The sequence below is a fragment of the Eurosta solidaginis genome, chromosome 2 (genome assembly GCF_040869045.1).
Source record: "Eurosta solidaginis isolate ZX-2024a chromosome 2, ASM4086904v1, whole genome shotgun sequence".
Classification (NCBI taxonomy): Eukaryota; Metazoa; Arthropoda; class Insecta; order Diptera; family Tephritidae; genus Eurosta; species Eurosta solidaginis.
Genome location: NC_090320.1, coordinates 298439522 through 298459890, shown reverse-complemented (window position 1 = coordinate 298459890; position 20369 = coordinate 298439522). Strand labels below are relative to the sequence as shown.

Below are 20369 nucleotides of genomic sequence, written 5' to 3'. Positions count from 1 at the left end.
ACGGCATGCACATTTCATGCAAACGGCACAACAACCGATCGCATTCGGAATCAAATTTCATCGCCAAAATCCGAAAACTGATTACAGGTGTAGCGAAAACTGTATGGAGAAAATATAAATAAATAGCTAGTATATCCCCCTAAAAGGGCTTTGTAATTTGATGAAATACAAATTTTCACTTACTTTATAACTTAGCCCACCGTGCAGCTGCATAAAGTGCTGGTGAATGTGCGAGAAGGGTGGGGCAGTATAATCACAATCGCCCATTGTCAACGGCATCACACATCGTATATTATTTTGGGATATTGTGCAAAGAGCGGCTGATGGCTGGCGGCTGATCGATTTAAGTTGATTGTGTGGCCGATGGTAAAAAAAAAATGCACGAAGAAACAGCAAACAGCAAGAATGATGATGATGGTGGTCTTATCCGCTAGCGTTGAACATCTATGTGAATGATATGGCAAGGTGCGCGAATCGACAAAATTCGGGTGCAATATCTATAGTGAATATGAGGGGGAAAAAAGAAGTAGAAGTATTTGAAGGATCCTAACATTTTGCCAGATTTTTGCAAGAAAAGCTATATGTATGTACATATGTATGCAAAGGTGACTCAGTTGAAGGAATTACAAAGCAGCCTGGAGCAATCGATGGAACGCGTTCATCGTGAGGGCATTTGCGATTTCTTTTCTTTATATTATTTCAGGGATTGAAAATAAATTTTATTAGTCAACATATAAACAAAAAAAATCCTTCTAAGGAGCTCATTACACCGATATGAGAAGTATACCTAAACTATAGATATTTGCGTATGCTCCTGAGCAAAAAGAAAACAAAATTGAAAAATTATTTTTATGTATTGAGAGAGCAACTCGAGAAATAATTGTTATTTTCCGAGCGAAATAAAAAAATAACTGTTATTTTCCGAGCGAAACAAAAAACTCAAAAACAAACAAGTAAGGAAGGTTAAGTTCAGGTGTAACCGAACATTACATACTCAGTTGAGCGCTATGGTGGCAACATAAGGGAAAATAACCATGTAGGAAAATGAACCGAGGGTAACCCTGGAATGTGTTTGTATGACATGTGTATCAAATGGAAGGTATTAAAGAGTATTTTAAGAGGGAGTGGGCCATAATTTTATAGGTGGACGCCATTTAGGGATATCGCCATAAAGGTGGATCAGGGTTGACTCTAGAATCTGTTTGTACGATATGGGTATCAAATTAAAGGTGTTAATGGGTATTTTAAAACGAAGTGGGGTTTAGTTCTACAGGTGGACGCCTTTTCGAGATATCGCCATAAAGGTGGACCAGGGGTGACTCTAGAATGCGTTTGTACAATATGGGTATCAAACGAAAGGTGCTAATAAGTATTTCAAAAGGGAGTGGGGTTTAGTTCTACAGGTGGACGCCTTTTCGAGATATCGCCATACAGGTGGACCAGGGGTGACTATAGAATGTGTTTGTACGATATGAGTATCAAAATAAAGGGGTTAATGAATGTTTTAAAAGGGAGTGGGCCTTAGTTCTACAGGTGGACGCCTTTTCGATATAGCGCCATAAAGGTGGACCAGGGGTGACTCTAGAATGTGTTTGTACGATATGGGTATCAAAATAAAGGGGTTAATGAATGTTTTAAAAGGGAGTGGGCCTTAGTTCTACAGGTGGACGCCTTTTCGATATAGCGCCATAAAGGTGGACAAGGGGTGACTCTAGAATGTGTTTGTACGATATGGGTATCAAATTAAAAGTAGTAATGAAGGTTTTAAAAGGGAGTGGTGGTAGTTGTACAGGTGGTCGCCTTTTCCAGATATCGCCATAAAGGTGGACCAGAGGTGACTCTAGAATGCGTTTGTACAATATGGGTATCAAACGAAAGGTGTTAATGGGTATTTTAAAAGGGCGTGTGGCTTAGTTCTATAGGTGGACGCCTTTTCGAGATATCGCCATAAAGATGGACCAGGGGTGACTCTAGAATGTGTTTGTACGATATGGGTATCAAATTAAAGATATTAATGAGGGTTTTAAAAGGGAGTGGGCCATAGTTCTATAGGTGGACGCCTTTTCGACATATCGCCATAAAGGTGGACCAGGGGTGACTCGAATATGTTTGTACGATATGGGTATCAAACGAAAGGTGTTAATGAGTATTTTAAAAGGGAGTGGGCCTTAGTTCTATTTTCGATATATCGCCATAAAGATGGACCAGGGGTGACTCTAGAATGTGTTTGTACGATATGGGTATCAAATTAAAGGTATTAATGAGGGTTTTAAAAGGGAGTGGTGGTAGTTGTATATGTGAAGGCGTTTTCGAGATATCGAACAAAATGTTGTTCAGGGTGAGCCAGAACATAATATGTCGGGTACCGCTAATTTACTTAGATATGTAATACCACGAACAGTATTCCTGTCAAGATTCCAAGGGCTTTTGATTTCGCTCTGCAGAACTGGTTCATTTTCTTCTACTTAATATGAAAGTTGTCACACCCATTTTACAAAGTTTTTTTCTAAAGTTATATTTTGCGTCAATAAACCAATCCAGTTACCATGTTTCATCCCTTTTTTCGTATTTGGTATAGAAGTATGACATTTTTCGTTTTTCGTAATTTTCGATATCGAAAAAGTGGGCGTGGTCATAGTCCGATTTCGGCCATTTTTTATACCAATATAAAGTGAGTTCAGATAAGTACGTGAACTGAGTTTAGTAAAGATATATCTTTTTTTGCTCAAGTTATCGTTTTAACGGCCGAGCGGAAGGACAGACGGTCGACTGTGTATAAAAACTGGGCGTGGCTTCAACCGATTTCACCCTTTTTCACAGAAATAAGTTATCGTCCCAGAATCTAAGCCCCTATCAAATTTCACAAGGATTGGTAAATTTGTGTTCGACTTATGGCATTAAAAGTATCCTAGACAAATTAAATGAAAAAGGGCGGAGCCACGCCCATTTTGACATTTTCTTTTATTTTTGCATTTTTTTTCATCATATCATTACTGTAGTTGAATGTTGACATAATTTACTTATATACTGTAAAGATATTAAATTTTTTGTTAAAATTTGACTTTGAAAAAATTTTTTTTTTTAAAGTGGGCGTGGTCGTTCTCCGATTTTGTTAATTTTTATTAAGCATATATACAGTAATAGGAGTAACGTTCCTGCCAAATTTCATCATGATATCTTTAACGACTGCCAAATTACAGCTTGTAAAACTTTTAAATTACCTTCTTTTAAAAGTGGGCGGTGCCACGCCCGTTGTTCAAAATTTTACTAATTTTCGATTCTGCGTCATAAGTTCAACTCACCTACCAAGTTTCATCGCTTTATTCGTTTTTGGTAATGAATTATCGCACTTTTTTGGTTTTTCGAAATTTTCGATAACGAAAAAGTGGGCGTGGTTATAGTCCGATATTGTTCATTTTAAATGGCGATCTGAGATGGGTGCTCAGGAACCTACATACCAAATTTCATCAAGATACCTCAAAATTTACTCAAGTTATCGTGTTAACGGGCAGACGGACGGACGGACGGACGGGCATGGCTCGATCAAATTTTTTTTCGATCCTGATGATTTTGATATATGGAAGTCTATATCTATCTCGATTCCTTTATACCTGTACAACCAACCGTTATCCAATCAAAGTTAATATACTCTGTGAGCTCTGCTCAACTGAGTATAAAAACTGTTATATTCCCAGGCCGCTTCAATGCAGGCCATATGGCCATAGCAGTATAGCGGTATCTAATATCGGGCAAAAGCAATATGTGTTCCTGTGCCTGAGCTTTCAAAGAGATCTTGGCCACAATTGAGCCGGGTGGTTGGTGCCATTGTGCAGAAATAGCAGAAAATTCTATAAATGTGTATACGGGTGATTTCAAATTAATGAAAGGGGCTGGGTTTGCTGTTTAAGGTGTCTATCCAGAAATAAGTAGGTCCTACAGGGTGCCAGATTACTTCGGGGGGAAATTATAGCCGTATAGAAAGCAGTAGAAATTCTGAAGGAAGCTGCAGTCGCGTCAATATATATATATTTGTAGTCAGGAGGTGACTAAGGCAATAATCTCACACAGTGTCAAGTGTTCTGATATGCAAAGAAGCACTGAAAAATCTTCGTTAAGGCCGGACTATACATCTATACTAGGTACCCGGTCATAAAGGGATAGAAGGTCACAAAAATGATGATGTGTTTGCAAAGGAGGGTGCGACACATGCTAGAACGACAATAGACGTCCCAATCCACGTGGGGGAAATTGAAAGAAGACAGGAGCTGCATATGATTCATCAAGCAAGAAAGGCATGGGCAAAAGTTCGGGGCTGTAAAATGTTTAAGATAATGTTCAAAGCCTACGATATTAGACTCACAAAATGGTTCATATCTCTAAAGAGAGAAGACTTAAGGCTCAGGTTGGACACTGCCTTCTGGCGTCACATGCTTATAAGTTTGTTCTCTTTAGTAACAGCAGACTTCTAGTATTTACCAAGAGGATGGAATTATTCTATAACATAAGTCCTGGTACCTGATTGGATTTCTTCCGTTTACTCGTTAAACAAAATATTGTCACGAGTATTAGCATCACTAAGCTGTTAGCAAATAATCACGCAACAACAAAAACATGAACCAGCCACTCTTATGTACATGTACATATTAAATCTAGCAACACTTATGTAGAAGGCGACGAAGAGCTATCTAACACACACACATGTGGTCATCAGCCGAAGTAGTTACTCACGCATACACCCGCATGTGGCTATAAACTACAAATATGCATGTACTCATAAACGTAATTACAAAGGAAGTTCTAGAAAGTGAAACGTCTAGACCTTTGGAGAAATATGCGAAAGAAGCAACTGAGAGTATAAAAGCAGCGCAAGCTGAACAATCAGTAATCAGTTTGATTTAAACACGCTGTTGTGAAGTACGTGATATTGAAGTATAATTATACTACTCCCAAGTAGACTAAATAAAGACCATATTGCAATACTGAATATTAGAGTGATTTATTCAACAGTTTAGCGATTCGAACGTTAGCAGAAGGTTTGGAATAAGCGGATTTTCCCTAAATTCGTTACAGTATGGTAACACTATGCACACATTCAGTCTATGCGAGGTCTTTATTGACCGGCCAGTTCAACCTAACCTTCCGAGTGAAAAATAAAACTCAAATTAAATTATTGAAAACTTATGTTTTAATAAAATTTGTACCTTTGACGATCCCTGTTGGTTTCTTCTTAAAAATTGCTTGAGCTATTTTTTATGCTGCTATGCACACATACATACATAACGTATCTCACAAGAGCTATAGTGAGGTAGTGTACATGTATGTATGTAGCTGTAACAATGGCATGAGGCAAGGTGCAAAAATAGGACGAACCCATTGTATGACGCAGTCAGCAGTCAGGCAGCCCGATGTCAAAATCTATTCAAATGTCAAATACCGTAAAAGCAAGCAAAATTTTCAATAAAGACTAGTAGTTTAATGGTACCTGTGAGTAGGGATTTTTTTTTTGTGCAAATCCGTACATATACACATGCATACGTAAATACATTCGCACGTAAAAGGCGTTAGCACACCTGCCACAATCACAACCAAAAACAACAATTGTAACTGAAAACCGTACATCACTAGAAGACAAAAGCATTTACTGCTTCTACTGCGCAGTTGATCCTTTCTTAATTTTGGAATTCCCGCCACTTGAGTTTGAGACGCGTGCTTAGGGATTTTCTTGCAAAATACCCGCGTTCACTTGCGCTAATGAGCACTAAAACAGGTTGCTAAGCTTACCGCGCGCCGTTTGGCTGGGTTTTCCCCACAACTCATTTTCATGGTCGGCAAGTTTCCGTCGTCGTTGATGCGTTTTAGGTAGATGCTCTTTGTCTGTCTCTCTATCGTTAGTCGCGTCAGCTGCACTTATTAATTTAGTTAATTTGTAAACAAATATTCTGTCATCTTTTGTGTAGACAAAAACATATTTACATATGAATAGAAATTAGCTGTACAAGGATTTTTGTCCGCGTTTGTCGCGACGTCGCCGCGCCGTATTTGTCTGTATTTTAGGTAGCTTACGCGCTTTGAGCGTTTTCTTCATATCCTTGTCGTATAGTACATGGGGAATTTTATTGCGACGTATTTTACGCGTTGCTGCGTGTTTACTTTGGGTTTTCTGTCGTCTGCGTCTGGCAGGTTTTCCTCGTTCATTTACGTGCATTACGCATTTGTTGGTCTCTTAACTACCTTGACCGCGTAATTGGATAATTTCAGCTAAATCTGTTTAGTCAAATTCTTGATACGCATATACATACCAACGTATGTTTGTTCACCGATATCCTTCTGCCTATGTATATACATATGTATATTTTCCACATTTATGGCGGGGTTTTTGTGTGTCTAGACCAAGTATGTAGGAAATTTTGCTATTCTTGGGCGGCTATTTTTTCCCAGCAACATGGGGAATACCTCGTTTGCTGCTGCTGGTTCACTACTTTGGCTAAATGCACCTATATATACATTCATACATACATGCGCATTTGTTCTGCTAGCCGTTTCTGTTGCAATATTTTGGGAAAAAATAAAATACTGCGTTTTCTGTATTTTTACCATCGCTCATTTGAAAGTTGTTTCTATACTTTGCTGAGTATATTGAATACATATGTACATATGACTTACATCTGACTCGCTTCTTTGTCGCTCTTCACCATATTGATATATGTATGCTGGATATTTTGCTTGATTTGTGGATTTTTTCTTAATTTGGAAATTTTGTAAACATATTTAGCATTTGGTCTCATGTGTTATTTGTAGGCCAGTCTTTGGCCGAGTTTGTTTGATAATGACACGCCTTTTAATAATGGGAATGGACGTTTGTTACCTGTGGAAAAAATCAAAGCGTTAATGGAATTACATATCTGACATACCTACAAATGTGTAATACACATTCTTAGTAAAAATATAGGTTTACACATACATATGTATGTACATGAAAAAACCCAAACTTTGATAAATGATACCTATGGAAGTATAAGAAACTACCTCTTGGGTCTAGACAGGCTCCAGTAATTGACAAATGTTCCATACATTCTCGCATTTCTAGATTATTCAATGAGCCTAGAGGCAATATGAGGACTGTCAAGTTTTTTCTGTTCTTGGTAAATAAAAAATTCTATCTGGGTACTGTAAGGGAGCTCTCTTGTTTCCCCTATATGCTACTGTACGCTGCCTGTATAGAAAATATATCCGCACTTGGTTTCAAGCTGCGCTCGTATTTAATCACTTGTGAACAATAGTGAGCTCGTATTTAAACATCCCTGTTTAACATGTAAATGAGGCTGCTATACCAACCTTGTTAGAACCGCCCATGGCGGCGGGTCAAATCAGTATATGCCGAAAACTCACCTCAGTATGACAGAAATATATTTATTTTAAGACGCCATAATCGAACTTTAATTGCATCCCTGAAAAGCTCAGGACACAATGGCAGAATGGACGAGCTACTCGCCTTTAAAGACTTTCAACGAAAGTTTGCAAACCCCTCCGCCTTTCTCGTCAACTTAAACAGTCAAGGGTCCAGCTGAACTTTTTAATCAGGCGCCACTTAGGAAAAACTCTACTGTGGCTAGTGAGGAAAAAACTTGCTCACACCATCTGTAAAAAGCGAAGTCTCAACTACATAGCTTTACTTTCGTTGAAGGGCCCATAATATAAAAAGAGAAATTTTGCAAAATTGTCCCACACTTCCTTACCTGGTTAAAACTTTGAAAAGAGGAGGATTTATCTCTTTATTTGCATGCTTTTTCATTTAAACAGTTATAAAACAAATTGAAACTCCAGAAATGCACGAGAGACTATCTGTAGAATTCCGCCTTTGGGTTTATACAGAACATCGCTAAATTTCTTTCGACACACAACGTTATGTAACTCAATGCATCATAAATCCTCCGAAAAATGTTTCTCTCGTACAAACCAAGGAGCAACTCATTTCTTTGCGACATTATTCATAGGTATCAGCCATGCAGTGCTTTTTCGGAGTTTTTTGTTCGTCTATAACCGACTTTATTATACCTTTCATGAACATGAAATGGTATATTAACTTTTGTCCGATGTTTGTAACGTTGAGAAATATAGAAGGTAGACTCATCATTAAGTATACCGAAGTGATCAGGGCGACGAACTGAGTTGATATAGCCATGTCCGTCTGTCCGTCCGTCTGTCTGTTTGAACGCAATCTAGTCCCTCAAATTTTGAGATATCTCAATGACATTTGGCACAAGGATGTATTTTGGTATTATATTAGACATTTGTCGGATCCGGTAGGATCGGACCCCTATAACATATATCTCCCATACAACCGATTGTTCATATAAGACGATTTTGGTCATTCCTGTCGCAATTTAGAAAGTATAAGCGTGAAACTCGGTGATATATATTCTAATATATCATAGAAGATATCCTGAAAAAATAGCTTTGATCGGAGCTATATATAGTATATATCCCCTATAACAGATCGTTCAGATAGAAAATTTTTTGGCAATTTCTCCCTTAATTTTTAATATAAAAACGTTAAACTTGGTGATATTTATTCTAATATACATAGAAGATTTCATGAAAAAATCATTTCGATCGGAGCTATATATAATATATATCCCATACAACCGATCGTTCAGATAAGGGGGTTTTTTGCAATTTTTTATTTTATATTTATCTTAAAAATCGTTTAGGTGTGTACATCTGTTCGCTATATATTTCTTATCTTATACATCCGATTATTTGGATATTACGAACGGGATAAGATTATTGTTCAGCCCCATTCATGAAAGGCATGAAGTCTTCGGCACAGCCGAAGACTGTCCCGTCCTTACTTTTTTTAAATTAATCTTGGGTATATCCTCCTTATACTCCTTCTTATTGCCCTATTTTTTATTTAAGATGTGTAGTATTTCTCTATGTGTGCCATTGTGTCACATTTTTAATGTTTCTCTATCGACTAGAGTTTTTGTTGATCGTTGGAAGCTGGCGTCTATCACCCCATCTCTAAGTCTGGCAATACAAATGAAGTAATGAATTACAAACCAATATCTAAACTGTCAACCTCTTCAAAAACTTTTTGAAAAGGTAGTTAAAAACAATTTATCATTCGCTATCAATAGAATAGTCGATACATGTCAGCATCGTTTTATTGCAGGACGTTCGACTGTCACAAATCTGGCTGTTTTCTCTCAGTTTTGGGTCTCTGCGTTTAAGGATGGATGTCAGGTTGACAAGATATAAACGGATTTTTCTAAGGCTTTTGACATAGTTTCGCAAAAACTACTTCTGTGGGAACTTGCAAACTTGGGCTTTCACTCAAGCTTCTTGTCGTGACTGAACTCCTATTTGGAAAATAGGATCTCCTTTGTTGAAATCGAGAAAACTAAGTCTTATGAGTTCTCAGCAACCTCGGGTGTACCACAAGGTAGCATATTTGGTCTTATTTTGTTCTTAATGTTTATTAATGACGCTGGCTCATGCATAAACAATTCGAATTATTCGCTTTATGCTGAAACCTTAAAACTGTTTCAGAGGATCTCCTGTACTTCTGATGCATTGCGTCTGTAAGAAGATCTGAACGATATCAATAATTGGGCTTTTCAAAATAATCTGCTACTCAATAGTAGTAAATGCTGACACATAACGTATACTAAGTCTATGAATGTGTTTTCGTTTCTTTCTTAATGAGTTTCGCGGTCTTGGCGTAATTTTTTACTCATATTATACTTCTGGTAATCTTGTAAACTTTCTCATACCAAAGGCTTATACCAACTTAGCTTTCTTGCGACGATATGTTAAGGATTTCAAGGACCATATACCAGGAAAATTTTATACAATGCTTTAGTACGTTCTAAGCTAAAGTATGCTTCAGTCATCTTGAATCCGATATACTCTTCAGACTCTTTAAGAATTGAAAGAATTCAGTGCAAATTCATACGATTTGCTCTTCAACCTCTACACTGTGTTAATCTACAGCCACCATACAATGCTAGATACATGCTTATCAATATCTTACCACTTGAAGTTAGACGTTTTATTCAAAACGTAATGTTTATTTTTGACATAATATCCGGTGCCATTGACTGCTCAGAACTACTTGGGCAGTTGAGTTTCAATGTCCCTAACAGAGCTCTCCGCTTTCACAGTACATTCCGCGTTGAAGTTCTGCGTTCGATTTACTTCAGTTTTCAGTTTTTCAGAGGTATTGTAGAATTTAATCGCCTATCCAGAAGCCTTTACCTAGACTTTGCCATGCCAAGGTCTCTGTTTAAGGCACGCATTGAGTCTTATTACTTATATCTTACTTTAAAATTTTTAAACTAGTACTAAGTTAACCTGTAATTTGGTCAGTACCTAAGGTTGTTACCATTTGACTTAATGAAGATATATGAAATTGTCTATTTAGTCCCAAAAAGTTTCTATTTGGAAGATTTATTCTACGTTAGAAACTTCTCCAAATATTGTTTATATTCTTAAAGTAAGTTTCTAATTTAAATCTTATAGATCTGATACTCGAACTATCTTTTTCACCTTCGGCTTGGACTCCATTTTCCAGGACAGCTGTGAGCTTTGCATTTTTGCTAGAGATCAAACTTATATTCTTTCGGGTAGAAAGTTGTGTTTGTAGGGAATTAATTTTTTGTTAAACTGCCAATTAGGTCGTGAAAATTTCAAATTGTAGGAGGATTAAAATTGTCCAGTTCATCAGAAATAAATAAAAATAGTTGTACGCAATAAAATCCAATACTTACCATTACGTGAAGACATATATCATGATTTCAGGCTATTATAATAGAAAGGTTACAATTTGAAGGTTATACTGACAGGGACGTATTTCAGCGAAGTCATTTAAGTTACGGATTTATATTAGGATAGTTCGTCGCCATTCATTATGTCTTCACGTTGTGAGAAGTACTGTTGTATTTTATTGTCTAAAACTTGTGTTTATTATCTCCTTTATATTAGGTCGGCTGAATGTTTTTACGCATATTTAGTACAAATCTTGTAATCGGGTTTTTAAGTAACTTCTCATTAAGCTACGAACGTGAAACTTCACATATAAGTTAAGAGACCGAGACATTGCAACAAAAGGGGACACAAATCCGTTAGGTGGCGCACGGATCGAAATAATTAGATAAAAACGTCAACCTGCTTTTAGATAATTCTCGATGAGCTAGAGACTTGAAATTTCAAACCTGATTCAGAGGTCTATGACAGTTCAAAACGCATAATTAAAAGTTTCGCTAAAGGGCACACGGATCGAGATATGTAGAAACGGAACGGAGGAAATCTTGCGATCGATTTTTAAGTAACTTTCCATTGAGCTACAAACGTGAAACTTCGTAGATAAGTTAAGACACCGGGACAATGCAACACAAAGTAAAAAAAATTCCATTAGGTGGCGCACGGATCGAAATCATTAGATAAGAATTTGGAAATTTTGAGTTTGGTTTAAAGGTAACTTCTACGTGAGCTAGATACTTTAAATTTCAAACTTAATTCACAGACCGAAGACAGTATAAAGCGCATAATAAAAAGTTTCGCTAAAGGGCACACGGATCAAGATATTTAGAAAAATCGTACTGAACGGATGGAATCTTGCGATCGCTTTTTAAGTAACAAATAATTGATAATTATATTACAAAAATTTTTTCTGCCAACTTTCCAATCCAAGTAATGTGCGCTCCTTTTTTATATTTTTATATCTCATAAATATTTTTACAATTTCTATGTCAACATTTTAAAATCAAAGTTCAGCAATAATATATCTTTATATAAGGATAAATTTTCGCTGATTTTGTCTATTTATATAAAGGAAATGCTTAAAATTTTTTATTTTATTTTTATTTATTATAAGCTTGAAGCTCAATTATGCATTTGTTTTCCATGTTTTGAAGTTAAATTGCCTATTTGATAATGGTAAGAAATTTAAGTAAGGTGTGAGAACCCCAAAGCTTCGACGATATTTGGCTAAATACCAGAAGATGCTAGCATCCAACTGAACTGCAATCACATGCGCCACAAGACCCTCGGAACACCGACACACCAAAATAAGTGATAAGTTCTGCAACAAACATGCACAACACAGCGATAGGTATTTTCCCACCAGAAAATTTGGAAACTTTACGTGGACATGAAAATTTTCAGATCATTAAAAACAGATGTTGCATGACAATACTTTTGAAGCGCAGTAGCAGCGCAAGAAGTGGCAGCAGCGAAATAATGCACCAACACAGCAGAAGACTCACTCAAGTGACAGTGCCGTGGTGTGTGAGGGCCGAATATTTGGATGCATTTCGAATGAGGCACCACAAAGCCATCATATTTCACGGCAAAGCAACCCCAAATAATATATGACATTATGGATATATGTAGGTATGTAAGTATGATTGTGAAATTTAAAGGTGTGCGCTTGTATGGTGCATGCGTCCCGTTTCTATTTCGTATATGGTGAAATTGGAAAATTTATATAACGAAATATTGTGAAGGTGGAAACTGAAGTATCAAACTACTCATTACTGCAGTGGGGGAAACAAATTGAAAATGGAATGGAATTATTTTGTTATTTGAGTTTTCTTATTTTTTTGAGGTCACGTATAAGACTTGCGAGGGGAAATTAGGTGATGTGTATTAAACACAGACGTTGGTGCAAGTTTCACGATTACAACAACTATACGCATATTCCCTGCAATCACAACAACACGTGAAGTCTTTTTGGTTCTCTCCACTTAAATTATGAATATTGCCGTGCAATGAATTTGGGTAGCCAACACTTGGTTATATCATTTTCTGCTTCAACACCGATCCATACACACGAGGGACACATTTTTGACAAGTTATTACAGTCAGCCGCCAAAGTGCAGCACAAAACTGTATTCGAACACGATAAGAGAGAACTGTAATGAAGATGAAAAATTGTCAAGAACGAAATATTCGAGCACAATCAATCGATTTTATCGAGTTCGAAATGTTAGATGGCTCACAAGGGAGGCACAGATGGATATGCAGCGGAAAATAGAGGTGTTACGGAAATGCCTAAATTTCACACCAAAGTTGACTAGAGTGAAAACGCTGTCAGCATGATTGGACCTAATATGAGCACGTAGACAGCGCGCAGGATCACGGTTGCCACATTGATTTATTTACAACAAAAGTGGTACGTTTTGGGTAAGTCTGACCTTGAGAGCAGTTATCGGCATTGAAACAAGCCTATGTTAAAGCTAGGTAATCTGAAAAAGATCTACATCCGGTTGTCAAAGTAATAGAAATATCACTCCTGTGCAAAGATTTCGTACTGGATGCTTTCAAATTTTTCACACCAATGGGGTTTAAATCGTTTTCCACCTGGTCCTTCCAGTGGAGTGGGGGCCGCTCTCTTCCTCTGCTTCCATAGACGGGTTCCGATAGAAATACTTTCTTAGCCGGAGCGTCATCTTTCATTCGCATAACATGGCCTAGCCAGCGCAGCCGATACATTTTAATTCGTTGGGCCTTTTTGATGTCTGCGTTAAGCTCGTACAGCTGATCGTTAAATCATCTACGGTACTCGCCATCGCCAACGCATAGAGGTCCATCAATCTTTCGAAGAACTTTTTACTCGAACTCTCCCAGGGCCGGTACATCCGGTTTTTTCATGGTTCATGCATCTGCACCATATAGCAGCATGTGTACAATAAGTGACTTGTAGGGTATGATTTTCGTTTGCCGAGAGAGGACTTTGCTTTCCAATTGCCTACCTAGTCCAAGGTAGTATTTATTGGCTAGTAATATGGTTCGTAGCTATTAGCTTCACAACTCATACACCCTCGAGTAAGTAGTTTTATTGGGGACTTATCAGGAGGTATCGAAAAATTATTTATACCCCTGGTGGCATGCCTTTCATTAGAGGCCACAAAATTTCAAATCTCCAAGGTTCGAGGGCGAAAGAAATCGTTCTCAAAGCAGTCGAGTGAGTAACGAAACCATGCTGAAACTGTAGCGTATCAGATTCAGTCCGCTACATAACAGTCGCTTAGGGTATGTGGGAAGTCTTGATACTGTTACGTGATCTCATAGACCTAGCTGGTACGTATATATCGAAGGTGTATGCAAGTATGGACAGCGCTGGGTATCTTTTACCACATTCAAAATTTTTCGGTTTGTAATGACCATGTAACAACTACCGCGCAGTGCATCTCCGTATTCTGAAAAACACCAGCTTTTTAAGTTTCGTGGGGAATGACAAAGTGGAGTTATCTAGTGACTTCTTGTGAAACCACATAACTTTTGCAAGAACAAGACTTAAGTATTGTGGTATTTATGTTTATGAGACCCGAAGGATATTTGGAGTGTGTTTAGGTATGGATGTGGACGAGCCTCGCTAGGTAATTTCGAAGTTTCACGAACTTTCTTTAGATCAGCCTTATTTTAAGGTTAAGGAATGTCGATTAGTAAATTTGCCATTAGTTAATGTGGTATCGCAACGTACCGTGAAAGTATTCAAGTGAGCTGCTAACATAGTTGGGCATAATGCACTAAAATTTCAAATCCACTACCTTTCAATTTTTAGTGCTGCCCAACCATGCCGTCGTCGGGCTAGAATACAACATGTAGGTTTGCCACTAAATTTTAAGTGGTAGGCGGAATTTAAAATTAAGTGAACTGTGCTCAATTATGGCGTTTACCTTCTTGATGCAAGAAAAATTAGATTAGACTATCTGGAGATATTCATTTTCCACATTCATATTTATGGTCCCTTTTTATAATGAATTGCGGCACAGAAAAATGTTTTAGTGGCAACTGTGTGCAGGATATCAAATGAGCCTTGATCGTATTTGGGTGAGTGACCTAGAGGACGGGAGAAATTAATAAAGAGGGTTGAAAAAATAAATGAGTGAGATGACTTTGGTGTGAGTGAGTAAAATTTTGTAGACTCAGTAAGATTGAGACTATTTTCCAAGGATATTTTGGTTCAGAGCAAATTCGACTCACTAAAGGGATCAGTACGATAAGTGTGATCTTCCCAGATAGAGGGTTGTTCAATTCGAAATCACTCAAAATATATTTACAATGAGTTTTTTCGCCTAATACGAATTGTGTATAAAAGAAAACGCTCAAGAACTCATAAAGCACATACACACAAACATATGCACAGGTATTTAGAGAGTCTTTAGCGATGCTGCTGTTGTTGCCTGCTTAATTATACAGCGCGCCCGATGGTGGTGGTTGGCTGGCTGTGCATGCATTAAGGGATTCCGGCCGTAAATTCCCAATGAATGGGAACGTGTGTGGTTGTGTGTGTGTTTATGCATGCTTGATAGGTAGCAACTGTGTGACATTTTTTGTATATATGTATGTAAATGGAAAATACGCAATAAGGGGAAAACTATTATTGTTTTGAATTTTTAATGCAAAGGTAGCAACAAAAAAAAACTAAAGAATGAGAAATACGCTCGAGTGAATTAAAAATTGGGTAAAGTACTGTGTGTATGTGTACATGTGTGTAATTTATTTTGGACAGCAGAAGCACCACCACAACGATTCATATGCGCTGGCCATGGCCGTGGCAATCAATTGAGTAGAATCTGCCTGTTAAACTCACACCAGACATATAAAAGACCGTCTGTGCCGTCGAACCTGTCATAACAGCAGCAGTGCTTGAAGAGTGAGGATAACTGAAATTCTAAAAATAAAATAAAATTAATTGTTTATTTAAAAATCTGAAAACATTGAATAAAGTGCTCGTGTGTGCATTAATTTAGCTAGACAAATTAATAACAAGGAACACAGAAAAAAAACTTTGCTACAAAGAAGCTCTAGCTTACACAGAAAAAAATTAGTTTTGAAAATTGAAAAATAAGTGCAGCGCCCAAAAATGGCATTACAAGAAACAACAACAAAATACAAGAGCTGTCCGCTCAAGAAGCGTCCTATCATTTACGAAGAAGAAACATTACCAGCAGTTGATACCATACCCACAACCGTGCTGGCCAATCATTACTACAACCCAAACGCAGTCAATGCTATCACAATTAAGCAGGAACCGGAGCTGGAGATCATACATGAAGAGCTGCCACAAGATCTATCGCTCAAACGCAAAGCTAGCATAGATTTTGAAGATTATGCCTTGCCAGCTAAGCGCGAATTTGTGCTAAATCTCTCAAAGGATAAATATGAGGCACCACAACCAACTATACTATATCGTCCTGTTTCACCAGCGGTGTCGGTAGAGTCCCAACATTCTGAATTGGCTATGAGTTCTGCAATGCTTTCGCCTCAAGCAGATTATGAAAACGAGTATTATCAACAACAACAAGCGCCCGCAGATATACATTTACGTGGATTAACCGCAGCTACAAGCGGTTATACTACCGCCTCCATTAATTACAAGTCAGCTTTTATGGTTGCTGCAGGCGCTACGCCAATGACAGCGCTTTGGAGCGCCTATCAACCGGGAGTTGGCGCTAATTTCAGCGCCATATTTCCATCACCCGCTTCATCGATAGCTACCTCACCACGCTCGGCTTACAGTTATCAGCATATAACACCACCATCCAGTCCGGGTTCGGATGCGGGTTCAGAACCTGAAGATTTAACTATACGCAATGATATACCACTGCCAGCGTTATATCACAACTCGAGTGCTTACTACAATCACGTGCAGAAGAGTTCAAACTCGTCCAGCAATCGCGCTGCAGACTCCAATATGAGCGCCAACACCAATCACACTACCGCCGCAGCCAACAAACATGCTAACTACCGTTACAAATGCGATAAATGCAATAAAATGTACTCCACATCGATTGGTTTGTCTAAGCATCAACAATTTCATTGCCCTGCCGCCGAATGCAATCAAGATAAGAAGCAACATTCGTGCCATGAATGTGGTAAGCTCTATACGACGATTGGTGCTCTCAAAATGCACATACGAACCCATACGCTGCCTTGCAAGTGCCCCATTTGTGGTAAAGCTTTCTCACGTCCGTGGTTGCTACAGGGACACATACGCACACACACCGGCGAGAAACCGTTCCAATGCAGTGATTGTCCGCGCTCATTTGCCGATCGCTCTAATTTGCGTGCTCATCAGCAGACGCATGTGGATGTGAAGAAATACGCCTGCAAGGTATGCAACAAATCCTTTTCGCGCATGTCATTGCTCAACAAGCACGTTAGCTCCAATTGTACAATAACAATTGCGTAGATTAGCGTGCGACGAGTGTAGGAGAGCGCAAACAGAGTGAAGGACAATAAATGACGTACAAATCAAGCTTTTTTGGGACATGTGTCAACAGCAAGAATAGAATTATGTGGCATATTCTGTATTTTTGATTTAAAATTTCTCGAGTTTCTTATTTTTTTTAAATATTTTAATTTAGCAGTTAAAATAATTTTTTAGTGAATTTAATTTAAGGCGGCATTTGTAAAAGCATTGAGGTTATGTTTTTTGAGTTCTAGTCGATTTAGTTTCTTGAAGATATGTATGAATTTTAAACATTTTTTTGTTCGAAAAAAAAAGTTATGTAAAAAAATTATTTTTAATTCAAAAAAATATTTTTGTTTTAAAAAATTTAGCTCTCTCTTTGTTTTTGATTTTTCTTTAAATATGTACAAAACTAATTTTTAATTGCTAATTTTATTTATAATTTGTGCTCGGTATTTATGTGTGAATATTTTTAACTTTTTTTAATCATAACAGCCAGCGGCAGCTCATTACCAAATTTGCTCTTAAGGAAAATGAAGAATAATAATGTATATACTGAATTTGTTATAAATTATTTTTATATAATTAAAATGTGTATGAACTATTATAATATTTTTATCTTTAAGTATTTTTAAGATATGTTTTACTTCTAAGGAGGACACTAAACTTAAATAAATTACTCAAGCAAACAAACAAACTAATTTAAAAATTAGATTTTTTTCATCAAAAAACATAAATGTGGCAATCGGATTATTTGGTTATGTGGTTATGTTTCTAACACTGTTTTTGAAAACTAAATGCACTGTGGAACATTATTATTTAATTAAATATCTTGATAAACAAGATGTCTTGAGTACTTCAGTAGCAGCAGAACTGGAAAACTCAGTTTGGATGGTGAGTACAAGAACATTTTCAAAAGGTTTGTGTGCCAAATCATCAAACACCATTCTAAAAATCAACATTTTTTCCCCAAAACAAAAACAAAACAAATTGAAATTTTCGTTCACACCATATCATTTTTTATGGAGCTTTGAGTAATAGTGAGCTTTCGCTGACCTTTGCTGCTATTATGGCAACTATCGCCAAGAGCAACGAGTGAATGGAATCTTTGATAGTCCATAACTCTGCGCGAACTCCTGCTAAAACATTGAAATTCTGTTCAGAGTTATATGAGGTATGATATTTTTGGTTTAAATTCTCGTCTGTATTAGTTAGCGGCCACCGTGGTGTGATGGTAGCGTGCTCCGTCTATCACACCGTATGCCCTGGGTTCGCACCCCGGGCAAAGCAACATCAAAATTTTAGAAATAAGGTTTTTCAATTAGAAGAAAAATTTTCTAAGCGGGGTCGCCCCTCGGCAATGTTTGGCAAGCGCTCCGGGTGTATTTCTGCGCCTCGCAGATGCCGTACGGAGTCGGCATAAAACATGTAGGTCCCGTCCGGCCAATTTGTAGGGAAAATCAAGAGGAGCACGACGCAAATTGGAAGAGAAGCTCGGCCTTAGATCTCTTCGGAGGTTATCGCGCCTTACATTTATTTATTTATTTTATTAGTTATTTTGAATCGCTGTTATTTTTACTACAGAACCCCAATTATAAGACTGTTAAGTTTGTAAGTCCCTAAAATTTCTATTAACAGCCAGACCGCCAGGGAATTACAGTACAAACAAAATATTTTTTTGCATGTTACTTTTCTTAAAGACCAATTCACACTTATCAAAGGTGTTAATGAAATACTCGAACTCGTAGCGATGTTTTTCACTCTATTTAAAATATTTTCTTTCCGGTTTGCATAAGTGGAGCCGTCCTTATAAATCAAACACACGATTTTTTGTCTCACCCCTTCAGACCCAGATCAGTACTAGTACTATATATAGCGCAGACCGCCTTATGCACACTTATGCCTGGTTTTTCAGTGCGAATTTTAACTCTAGTTAAAGTTGACTAGAGTTTAACCTTGCCACTTTGTTCGATACCATAAAATTTGGCTGCTCATCTTAGCGAAAGCAACCGAGGTGGCAGGGTTAAACTAAAATCAACTTTAATTGGAGTTTAAACTGGCACTGAAAAACCTGGCTTAATATACTAAATAAAATCTGTAGTTTGTTTAATCACTGTGCAACAGCACTTAAGCGCTTCTTATCGGCACCAAAATGTATATACATATGTTACATTTGATCTAGGTATTACTGTCTGAATAAGGAGCAACAGTAGGTCAACACTTTTTAGGAAGTTCATAATTTGTTATTCTTTGATTGGATCCGGATTTTTAAAGCATCCAAAAATAATTTCAAAACGAAGTCAACGTGCCAATTTCTCAATCCCATTTAAGGACGCTACATCCATTATAAGTTACCAAGATAGCTACGGAGTAATATGAGCCCAGTGAAACTCAAAGCGGTAACGAAAAATAGGCGACATTGCGAACCTGCTTATTGAAAACCAATTTTTTTCTTTTTTGAAAACAAACGTTTTTTTATAGGGAGGCCTTTATAAAACAAACAAGTAAAGGTGTCTAAGGTCGTGTGTAACCGAACATTATATACTCAGCGTGAGCTTCAATTGTACATTTCATTTCAGATAAGTTACTTTTCTACATAACACGTGGCACCGCTCGTTAAAAAAAAATGTCTCCCATTTCCTCTTACTCTAAAACTTGATAAGTGAAATACCATTGATTCAAAATTATTTTTTGCTAAGTTAAAGCTTATTATTCTAGTCTACGACCCTTTTAAATTTGTTTTATATCTAAGTTGCCGTGGTCCTTAACCGATCCCATCAATTTTTACTAGAAATATTTTCTACTATAAAGAAAATATGTGTACCCAATTTTATTATGATCCGTTAATTTTTCTTCGAGTTATGGCTACCGAAATATAGAAAATTGCTTAGTCAAAAAAGGGGCGGTGACACGCCCATTTTTTAAAATTTGAAGTCTTTCCTATTTATTGTTACAAATACACTTGGGAAGTGAAATACCATTGATATAAAGCTCGTTTTTGCAAAGATATAGCTTATTTTATTCGTCCACGACCCTTTTAAAAATCTTGTATATAAAAGTGGGAGTGGTCCTTAAGCGATTTCGTTAATTTTTGTTCAAGGCATTCCCTACAGTAAAGGCAACCTCTCTGCTGAATTTTGTTACGATAGGATTAACGATTTTTGAT

General features: G+C 37.3%; 1 protein-coding gene across 1 annotated transcript; it reads left to right on the top strand.

The window, feature by feature from the left end:
• Positions 1–15744: 15744 nt before the first annotated feature.
• sna (snail) lies at positions 15745–17408 on the top strand. Its single transcript, XM_067770134.1, has one exon. The coding sequence runs from the start codon at positions 15875–15877 to the stop codon at positions 17201–17203; it is 1329 nt and encodes a 442-aa protein (XP_067626235.1). The 5' UTR covers positions 15745–15874; the 3' UTR covers positions 17204–17408.
• The last annotated feature ends 2961 nt before the right edge of the window (positions 17409–20369 follow it).

Coding starts and splice junctions, on each gene's coding strand:
- sna (XM_067770134.1), top strand. CDS start 15,875: ATGGCATTACAAGAAACAACAACAAAATACAAGAGCTGTCCGCTCAAG.